The sequence below is a fragment of the Lithobates pipiens genome, unplaced genomic scaffold, assembly GCF_037356315.1.
Source record: "Lithobates pipiens isolate NorthernLeopardFrog02 unplaced genomic scaffold, aLitPip1_a1.2 Scaffold_16, whole genome shotgun sequence".
Classification (NCBI taxonomy): Eukaryota; Metazoa; Chordata; class Amphibia; order Anura; family Ranidae; genus Lithobates; species Lithobates pipiens.
Window position 1 is genome coordinate 97058288 of NW_027507748.1, and position 11277 is coordinate 97069564.

At 46.9% G+C, this 11277-nt stretch overlaps 1 protein-coding gene across 1 annotated transcript; it reads right to left on the reverse strand.

Moving 5' to 3' along the window:
• Positions 1-727: 727 nt before the first annotated feature.
• Positions 728-8501, reverse strand: LOC143981912 (uncharacterized). The gene is made up of 2 exons (XM_077480161.1): positions 7833-8501; positions 728-3266 (listed from the first exon to the last, which is right to left on the reverse strand). Exon 2 carries the CDS (start codon positions 2912-2914, stop codon positions 1385-1387), a length of 1530 nt encoding a protein of 509 aa, XP_077336287.1. The 5' UTR covers positions 2915-3266; positions 7833-8501; the 3' UTR covers positions 728-1384.
• Between the last annotated feature and the right edge of the window lie 2776 nt (positions 8502-11277).

Sequence of the window (11277 nt, forward strand, 5' to 3'; positions counted from 1 at the left end):
GTGTTGACCGCTGGGAGCTGTCCACAAATCAGTGGTCAAATGAATTGTCTGACGCTTGGCTTTGGCCATTTTTTTCCTTCAATACTGCAACACACGAATGGTATACTGCTGGAATGATCTTTCTGTTGAAAGCTTTTCATGCATGTATCGTGGAGCAAAGGCATGCATGAGCTGTTTAAATGGCTCCCCTTCAATCATGCGAAAAAAGAGGCTTCTCCAACAGAAATGAATTGGCCAGTGAGGTGGGTGATCTTTTTGACCTGCTGTTTTGACACGCCCTTGAAACTAAAGCCAACAAAACTATAGGGTAGGCTGATGATGTCCTTGGGAGGCTGAGGAGCCTGATTGGGTCTGCAGTGGAACTACTGCACGTGGACGGTTTGTCTTAATTGAAGCCTCTCTATGGGCTGTGCTCTGAGTAAGTGGTATGGTTGAAGAGGTACCACCAGTACAGCCAGAGTCCGTTATGCTGCTTCCTGCGCTACCATCTTCTTTTCTCTTATATTCACCGACCGACACAGCTCCTCTCTGTAACAAAATGGGTTGTTAGCCCTATCACTAGGAGATACTAGGCAAAGTTGTAATACAACACTTCAGAACTAGTTCCGCCTAGGGGGAGCAGTCCCTCAGGCTACAATCCTCCACACTCTGCACCAGCAGTCTCAGTTTTATTTTGCCTAGTGAAGGAGATAGACCTAGGAACCCTGCGGGCTAATTGTTAGGTAGCCCGACTTTTCCTTGTGGCCTAGGCTCTTGGAGATGGCTCAGTGGAAGTCCTCGCCGGCGAGATAACCAATGACTCATACACAATTGTGATGCTGAAATGGTTATAATCTTTAATTCTGGTTTTGTCGTTTTATACTATTTTTACAAGACTCTGCCCCAATTTTTGGGGACCAATCAAAATTATACACATTAGCTCACATTATTCATTAGCTCATTATTCTGTAATGTCTTGTGACCTTAACCTCTGTATTTCAAAGCTTAAGTTCAATAGTTTCTTACTTTCTGTTATCGTCTGCTGACCATGACGTGCCAGCCACAACTTCCTAAAAACCAAGTCTAGCCTTTCCATACCCAGTAACAGTGTACAGAGAGGAAAACCACAAACAGATGCGTCCTGAAACAAAGACATTTTTACAGAAATAGATAGACATGATCATGAGATAATTCAGTATTAAGCAATACTATCATGAGATAGATTTTCTAAATTGTATCAAGTTAAAGTTTCTCTAAATTACTTAAGCAGATTAGCAATCCTGTATTGATATAAGCAATATATCTCCAGGGTAAAAGCAATAATCAGAATCAACAATCAATAACGCAATGTATTATGGAATCTCCTTACAATCCTCCCTTTGACCATTCGATATTATCGAAATGGTCATTCTCTACCCATTTCGTTAGGCCTCATGGATTCATATCCTCCGGCCTCATGTTCCTGACTTTCGTACCATACAGTGGGATCTCTGGAAATGGAAGTCAGCTTCATGGTTTCGGAACGTGCTTCGCTACCCTTCCTGCAGAGGCATTTGAGTAACATGAAGCATGCATACAAGAACAATACGAAAAGCAGTATGGTGAAAATAGTCATTGCAGTGTTCTTCAACCATGAAGTGAGACCTCCTAAACTGAACCCGGTAGAGAAAGGGTCCCAGGTTTTCCCAATGTCCCTTGCATCCTGTTGTAGCTTGTTTACCTCTTTTCTGTGTTGTGCAATTATGTCATAGTAATCAGGGATCTCGATACTTGTGTTATGTATCCAGGTGCAGCATTCATAGTCCTCAGTAATTTCACAGAGGCCAGTGAGGGCTGCACTCATGCTTTCTATAGCCAGGTCATGTAGCTCTAGTTGTTTTCTAATTGCTCTGGTTTCTAGGTTTAGTTTTGTGATGTCATCAGAGTCCTTTTCCAAGATCTCATCTATGATTGAAGTGTAGTTGTTTAGTTTCTTCATCAAATCTATTCCCCATCCTGTCCAGGAAGGAAACCAGGCCCAGGTCATATCTTTTTCTAGGAACATTTCTCTTTTCACATGGTGTTTTAGAGGATACCTTGGGTGGGTACTAGCTTTAAGTAGGTGTCCTTGTCCTTTATCCCCCACTACTCCCATTACAGGGACTATTTTAGCAAGATAACACCACCCTTGGGGTTCCTCAGGAATCCATGGGTAACAGAGCTTGCCACAACAGATGTAGGTTGTGTTGCCTAATGCTAAGGGTCGTTGACTAACAATGGTCCTTGCGTCTTTTGAATATCCAGATGCCGTCAGCAGAGCTAATAACTGTGTGACCGGGGAGTGGGAGCTGGAATTAAAAAGGTCATAGATGGTAGCATTAATCACAGGGTCTGTGGTGTGAAAAAATGAGTTATCGGTAAGGGAAGCCATGGAGACATTAAGTTTCGACCATTTGCACACCTCAGCTCCCCTGGAAATGTTTCCCATTATGAAACACCAATCTGGAGCATGGCTTCTACCCACGATTTGAAAACTGAGGGGCTTTTTGGGACTTTTCCTTATGACATTGGCAAGAACAATAGGGGGTGTTCCATTCAGGAAAGGAGTGATGTTTAAGGGAATGGCCATTAATGGGATTCTGGCTGTATTAGGGTGGAGTTTGCTGCATATCCAACATTTCTCAAAACCAGACTTTTGTGCATAACTGTACTTAAACTTTAACAACAACATTCTGTCGGTGAAACCTGAAGGGGGTTCAGTGGGGTGTATACTTCTTTTATATTTTAAACTAGGTGGTGCATTGGCTGTCTGCGCTTTCCCACATATGCCTTCTAGTAGCCCTGAATCTTCTGGATGGTACACACAATTTGCTATCAACCAAACAGGTATGAATACTATCAGAATCAGACATGTCCAGAGGCATAATGTTTTTCCTGACACAAAAGTGGAAATCATTTTTGTCAGGTTCTGTGTACAAAGTTCTGTTACTCGTTTCTTCCTGTAGGTGTGGGATTTGTCTCGTTCAGAGAGATTTGCTTTATGCCTTCTTGAACGTCCTTCAAGTCTGGTTGCTGTTCCTGGTCAGAGGAGTCCTGGGGTGCTGGAGGCGGGTCTGGGGTCTGGGGTTGCTGTGGACACTTCTTTAGCCGGCTGGCGTGGATCCAGGTGTTTCCTAGATCGGTCAGTACAGCAGTTCTGGAAACCTTCTCTATCTTCCAAGGTCCAGAGTAGATTGGTCCGATCCTCTTTTTGTGGGCCAGTTGCTTGACTAGCACTTGATCTCCTGGGATGAAGGGGTGTGTCGGCTCTGTGGAAAGAGGAGAAAAAGTGACAGAGACATGTTCGTTCATTTCCTGTAGCATACTTACCAGATTTTTCACGTACATTTCCTGTTGGGAATAGATGTTAATGTCAGTGTTTTGATCTAAGAGGGGCAGCTCTATGTTTGCAGGAACTCCCATCAAAATCTCAAAGGGCGAGAGTTTTGTTCTGGCATGTGGTGTTGTTCTGATCTGAAATAGGACAGAAGGAAGGTAATCCAACCATCCTTTCATGGTGCCCCCCGTAGCCTTTTTTAACTTGTCTTTAATGTTCCTGTTCATTCTTTCCACTACCCCTGCACTTTGTGGGTGATAAGGGATGTGTAGTTTCCACTGTAAGCCTAGTAGCTTAGCTAAAGTCTGCGTAACAGAGGAGCTGAAGGCAGGTCCTCTGTCTGACCATAACAAGCAAGGTTGCTTTGTCTCTCGGAGGACTGAGAGCCTGCAGGGCTGCGGCACGTTTGGGGGATACTAGCCTGGTTCCCTCCTTCAAAATGCATCCCAGGTATTCTACCTGACTTTGACACCATTGTATCTTCTTCCGCGATGCTAGGTGGCCTGACCTGGCCAGGTGATGTAACAGAGATGTGGAATCGACCGCACAATCTTCAGCAGATCGACTGCACAGGAGCAAGTCGTCCACATACTGTATTAGTACCGACCCGCGCTCAGCAGTCCATGACTTAACTGTCTCATTAAGGACCATGGAGAAGGCTGCCGGACTGTCCACATACCCCTGCGGTAATCTTGACCAGGTCAACTGCTGAGCCTTTTTTCCCCATTGCCATGAGAACGAGAACATGGGCAATACCCCTTCATCGATCGGGATGCTAAAAAATGCATTTGCCAGGTCCACTACTGTGTAGCAAAGGGAATCAGCAGGTATTTTCAAAAAAATGAAAGAAATATCTGCCACCAGAGGTGGCAGAGGTATAACCTGCTTGTTGACGGCCCTTAGGTCCTGTACAAGCCTCCACTCCCCATTCGCCTTTTTCACAGGGTAGATTGGTGTATTCCAGGGGCTTATAATGTGTCTCAGAATCCCCTTTGCTATGTAATCATCGATTAATGGTGTGATGCCTTCAATTTTTTCGAGTGGCAGGGGGTATTGCTTGTGATATTGTACTTTGGCGTCTGGACGCATTTGTGGTGTGTAAGGTGTACAGTTAATAAAACCCACACTCCCTTTGTTTTCTGCCCATATGGCATGTGTTTCTAGAGTGGGTGGTAATGATGCAAAGAGTCCCCTGTAAGTGTGTCTCTTTGGAGCATGTAAATCGCAAAATGGTGAGCTGGCAGTGAGGGAGCCCCCTCTGTCAAATTTAATGGTGATATTCAGTTTTGAGAGTAGGTCCCTCCCCATTAAAGATACTGGACAATCCACAAGGACAGCAAAACTCTGGGTACATAGTTCCTGCCCTTCTGGAGTAGCCACGGGCAATGGTGGAGTGATGGGGTGGGTAATTGATGTCCCATTTATACCAATAGAGTTTCCCTCAGTACAGTGCGGTGTGTCATATATGGCATCATTCAAACTACTGAATGTAGCCCCTGAATCTAATAATAGACATATCAGGTGTTTGTCTACCCGCAATAGTACCTGCGGAAGACTTTTCCACGATGGATTATAACACACAAGGCTGAGGGACGGGACATTCTCTTGGCATCCCTATTGTGGGGTCCGCCGAGCGGATGGCCACTGCATCGGGATGCGTGGGGGTGGTCTATGAGGCTGAGGCTGGTATTGGGGTTGTGGTGGGTGAGGATACCTGATATCCTGAAGGCGATGTGGGGTGGTGTTTAGATTCCTACCTCTTCCTCTCTGAGCGTTTGTTCTAATTCTGTAGGGACATTGGGACTTCCAGTGTCCCAGTTCCCCACAGTTAAAGCATCCCTGGTCTGGTGGGTAAGCCTGATCTGGGGGATAAGATTGCATTGGTGGATAAGGTTGCATTGTCATTATGTGGGTGGGCGGAGTCTGGGTTGGTGTCAGGGAGGGAAAAATGCCACCCTTCTGCTCAAATACCCCTGATGTTTCTCGTGACCTAGTATCCTTCATAAATTCATCTGGGGCTTGTTCTGCCCACTTTGGATTAGTGAATTTAAGCAGCTGTGTCACCTTCGTATCGCCACCAGCCATAATGGTGGAGGTGAACAATTGGGGGTCGGCGTTATCTGCTGCTTTCCACAAGCCATATACCCGGGTACAAAATTCATAGAATTTTTCCTTTGGTCCCTGTTTTGCTAGGATAAGTTCCTGGAGTGCGGATGAACCCTTGTATATAGTAGACCAGTGATTCCCCATGCCTTTCCAAAAAGATACCCAATCTTTATCTTCCTTAATGTGGGCTGTCCATAAGGCCTCTACGGGATGCCCTTCTGGACTGTCAGGGTCAATTATACTAAGGATCCCTTTTATATCTTCCTTATCCAAGCTTGTCCCTGCACTGTATTTTGCAAGGAAAGCGGCAGCTTCTCTAGGGCTTTTCTTTGGGCTGGGGCATAATTCCTTTATTTTCGACAGTGTGCCTAAAGGCAGGGGGATATGGACTTCCGTCTCCCCTATATGCATAAGCGGTGCTTTAAAGGCGGCACCTAGACTTTCCTGCTCCATGTCTATTTCTTTTTCACCCTGCTCCCCTTCCTCCTGTGGGGGTTTCTGGCTTATGGCCGGTTTTGTTTGGCTTCTGAGTGTGGTGGATGGCTGTGAAATTATCTTTCCCTTGGCCTCCTCAATCCTTCTTGCCTCTTTCTCTAGTTTCCTTTCGTATGCCTCTAAATCTTCCCTTTTCCTCTGTATTCTTTCTTCCTCTACCTGCTGTCTCTTATTAAATTCTTTCTGTTTCTCCTCCCATTCCTTTTCCCTGGGGCTCAACTTCCCGACTCCTTCCTCTTCCCCCTCTTTCAGGGTCTTTCCATCCCTTTCTTCCTTAGTTATCGCAGAATATTCTCTCATCTCACCTTCCCTCTTATCCAGCTCTCTTTTGTACTCTTCCAATTCTTCCTCCCTTTTAGACATTTTCCGCTCTATTTCCTCCTTTCTTTCTCTAAGCTCTTTTAACTTCTCTTCTAATTCCCTTTCCATTTTTCTAATCCTCTCTTCTTCCCTACTTTGTATACCTTCTGCCCGGACTTCCTCTTTCCTGCTTCTACTTTCGTTTTCCCATCGTGTAACTTGTGCCTGATCAGCTGCCCCATACACTATGGTGGCCAACACTGCTGAGTCTAAAGATGGATACAGCTGAAGACATGGACCCAATGTTCCATCTTCCTGTTTAACCATCACATAAGGGGGGGGTGGTGGTGCCTCAGGTTGCTGAGATAGGGCGGGTGAGTTTACAGGCTTTACTGTGGGGACTTTAGTTACATACTTTGTTTTATACTTGGCTAAGCATTTATTCCATGTTTTGTAACAATCTTTCATGTACTGGGTGTCTTCCCATTTCCCAGGTGGATAAGAGTGCTTGTGCACCTGACACACCTTGCTCACTTCTTTCCATTCATCTTCTGAACAGGGACCTAGTGGTCCTGGGTCATGTATTCCCAGCTGTTGGCACCGTTCTCTGACCTGTGTCCAAAAAGGTTCTACCTGTGGCCCCGGTAGTGTGTTTTTAACATACTCATAGGGGGATGGGTTGGCCGTGGTCTGGGTTGCTGCAGAATTCCCCATCCAATAACCTTGGTAGGGTGTGTCTAGTACAGGGACAGAGATGAAAGCAACCTGTTTGGGCTATAATCTGTTCCCTGACTTGTGAATATGTCCCCTCGTCTGTTATTGCTGTGGGGCTGATATAGCTATGAAGGTTAACCCTCAGTACTCGGTATAGGAAACCCCTCCTCGTGGTAGGATATACTCCCCTTGCACCAAGTCGGTATGAGAACCCAGTTGGTCTAGTAGTTAGCAGGATCCACGTCCTGTCAACACTAAGGAACAGTAAACCAAAGGTGCAACGTGGGCAGGCGGGCGCTATCTCACTACAATCGGGTTCCTGATTTATGTTGTTCATTTAGTGCATATATGTGTAATGCCTTAATAAAAACCCTTCAAATCAATACAGTATTCTACATTCAGTTATCATACATATATATACCATACACTTATCTCTAATTCTCTATACACCCTAAATACTTACGGTGGCACCTAAAAGAAAAACAAGCAAAATCTTATATATATATATACAATGGCCAAATAAAGTTCATTACATCAACATGTCATTATAAGTGCACAATATTTCCCCCAAAAAAAAATTGGGCGTCCACTCAGCCACTCCTTATACTGCGGGCGTATCCTATACTTCCCGAGTTTTAAACACACTTATTATATATACCTCTACCTCTACCTAACATACTCAATACAGTCAGACCAAGCCTAGTCAGACTACTCTAAAAAAAACCAAAATACCTGCGAGCCCCTCTAACCTTCCAAGGGGCCAGCCTAGCCCGTTGCGAAGGCACAGTTATGTAAGTGGGTGGATATACAAGGTTATTTGAACAAGGTAAGCACCAACACCAGTTACCAAAAAATAGGTAAAAAGGAGCAGAATGTGCCTTACCTGTTCAAACAAACGCAAGACCCCACTCTCCTGGTACCAAAACTGTTAGGTAGCCCGACTTTTCCTTGTGGCCTAGGCTCTTGGAGATGGCTCAGTGGAAGTCCTCGCCGGCGAGATAACCAATGACTCATACACAATTGTGATGCTGAAATGGTTATAATCTTTAATTCTGGTTTTGTCGTTTTATACTATTTTTACAAGACTCTGCCCCAATTTTTGGGGACCAATCAAAATTATACACATTAGCTCACATTATTCATTAGCTCATTATTCTGTAATGTCTTGTGACCTTAACCTCTGTATTTCAAAGCTTAAGTTCAATAGTTTCTTACTTTCTGTTATCGTCTGCTGACCATGACGTGCCAGCCACAACTTCCTAAAAACCAAGTCTAGCCTTTCCATACCCAGTAACAGTGTACAGAGAGGAAAACCACAAACAGATGCGTCCTGAAACAAAGACATTTTTACAGAAATAGATAGACATGATCATGAGATAATTCAGTATTAAGCAATACTATCATGAGATAGATTTTCTAAATTGTATCAAGTTAAAGTTTCTCTAAATTACTTAAGCAGATTAGCAATCCTGTATTGATATAAGCAATATATCTCCAGGGTAAAAGCAATAATCAGAATCAACAATCAATAACGCAATGTATTATGGAATCTCCTTACACTAATAGGTCCATGTTTTTTGATGCAGAAGCTTGGCTTTTTGCACAAGATAAATGATCTTCTATCAACAGCCGGCTGGGTGACAGGCTGGTTCACTTATTCTTGTAGTCTCCCCAGTCCAGCCATCAAGCGTGTGCAGGTCGCAGCTATGGCTCGGCAGGCCAAGACATACCTCAGCTCCAGAGGTGGTCGTGAGTTTTTATGCTCCGGGGCATACATATGACCCGGGTACTGATGTCTGAGTCACAGTATGCCGGGCCAGTAACCTTCCCTGTACTGATCAGGAGTTGGCTACAATGGAATGTCTCTGCAAGGTTGAGCAGCTGGGCATTCCCTGGGAGGTCGATTCGAGGCCCCCCTCACCCCCTCTCTTCTCTTCCCTGTCCCTATCTCCCCTCCTTCCCCCTCACGGGGGGGGGGGCTGTGCATGGGTACTGAGCACTGTGTGTGTGCTCCTGGCCTCTCACCTGGGTTCTGGCTGATTGGGGGTGCCTGGATCCTGAGGCTTATACTCCCGTGAGGTGCCTGTGAGGTTTGCCTGTGTGTCGGTGCTGCGCTGTGTCTCTGCCACATTTTTGTTTCTGTCTCTCATGGCGCTGGCTGGCGGCCATTTTCAGTGTGGGAAAAGGACAGCATGCTTCTGGGCTTCAAGCGACCATTTTCCAGGCGATTCCCTATTCAGGACACTGGTGGACATTTTCTTGAAGCCGGACCATGTTTTTGTGCTCTAGCAGCAGCTTCATGTGCCCTCAGTTTCCTGTGTGTCATTACTGAGCGCTGGACAGCCTTCTATGTAATCTGAGCACGTTTTTTAGATTGCTCAGTGATCGCTCACCGATCGTTCTGATGGACTGCCACCGACACAGTTTTGGTTCCTCTGCATCTGGGAGCGCTAGGGGTCTACAGGCACTGCTGTAAACAGCGCGGAACTTCTTAGGGCGGTGAGTCCAGCGGGTCAGGACCCCTCAGTCATCCGCAGCAAGGAGGGTGGGACTGTCACTGTCCTAAGTCTTCTTCGGGTGGCAGACATGGTAGGGTCAGCATGGCTTCAGAAACTGGTGTTTCTTCCCCTGAAATCCAGGCAATTGCAACCGGGTCACCTGCGGATGGTGCAGTCCCCATGGACACCCTGACGGCGGTCCTCAATTCATTCGTTGCCAAGATGGAGACGGTGCGTGGGAAGAAAGGTGCTAAAAAGCGGCCCCTGCCCCCCCTCCGTCCTCTGGGGAAAGCTCTGACACAGACTTGGGTCTTGCTGATGCCGGTGACCCTTGCTCTGTCTTGTCAGATGACGCTGACCAGATCCGTTCGGACAGTGAGGATGAGTCCCCACCCGGGTCCGTGCGCGACAAAGCGCTTGTTGGAACACTTATCACAGCTGTGCGTGATACTCTGCATATGCTGCGGGTTGTGTGTGTATGGGGTTCGCTGGGTCTCTCACCTGTGGGGTGTCTGTGCGGCTAGCGATGGTCCGGGTCCCAAAAGGTGTCCATGGGGGTATTCTGGCTGGTTCAAGGCAGCGATGTTTGATGCTTTTTCCTGTCACCGCATGGTGCTGTCCGCCGGCCATTTTGACTGAGGGCAGAGCAGGTTCCCCTTATGAGCCTCAGCGGCCATTTTCTGGGAGATTTTGCTATTAGTTGCGTTGGCGGACATTTTTGTGAAGCCCGAGCGCTCTTTTCACCGCAGTTCTTTTGTGACAGCATTACATGTGCTCTCACATGCTGTTTCCTGTGTCCACTGCCGCTGGATGGCCTTTTCCTGAACACTGATGCATGCTCTGAAGATCGTTTCACTGCTATTTCCTACAGCTGCTGCCGACACAGTTTCCTCACTCTGCACTTGGGTAACCTCCTGGGGACTACAGGCATAGCTAGTGACCATCACAGAACGCCACAGGGTGGTGAGTCTGACACTAGGAACACCCCTTCCACCGCCCCGGCGGCGGCAGCAGGAGGGTGGGACCTTCACTGTCCTAAGTCCCCTTGCAGGTGGCAGACAGGGTGGGGTCAGCATGACTTCAGAAACTGGTGTTTCTTCCCCCAAAATCCAGGCTATTGCAACCGGGTCACCTGCGGATAGCACTGTGCCCACAGACACCCTGACGGCTGTCCTTAACTCATTTTGGCGTTGCTGCGACAATGTGGGATCGCGATCACGGGATACCTAGACGATCTCCTCCTGAGGACATCTTCCGCCTCAGAATTAGAGGAGGATGTGGCGATCACCATGCAGACCCTGCAAGAATTTGGGTGGCTGTTGAACCTAAAGAAGTCGGTGCTTGTGCCGACCCAGTGTCTGGAGTACCTAGGTTTGCTGTTGGACTACAGGGAAGCGAGAGTGTTTCTCCCTCCAGACAGATTGCAGACACTCAGATACGCGGTGAATCTACTGATGAACCACAAGTGGTCGTCGCTCCGGTTTTGCATGTGGGTACTGGGACTCATGGTAGCCTCCTTCGAGGCAGTACCTTACGCCCAGTTCCACACCAGAGTTCTGCAGAAGGAGATCTTGTCAAAATGGGACAAATCTCAGTTGTCTCTAGATCGACAGATCCAGGTGAGCCAGGCAGTCAGGGTCTCACTGAACTGGTGGTTGAGGTGCCCGGTGATTCAGTCCAGAAAATCTTTCCTTCCTCTGAAATGGACGGTGATCACAACGGACACCAGTCTATCTGGCTGGGGTGGAGTGATGGGGGTTCAGTCAGCTCAGGGCCTCTGGTCGACGGAAGAATCTGAGTTGCCAATCAATCTGCTCGAATTGAGAGTGA

What these genes read in the sequence shown, in the direction of transcription:
- LOC143981912 (XM_077480161.1), bottom strand. Translation starts at nt 2,914, where the DNA reads ATGATTTCCACTTTTGTGTCAGGAAAAACATTATGCCTCTGGACATGT.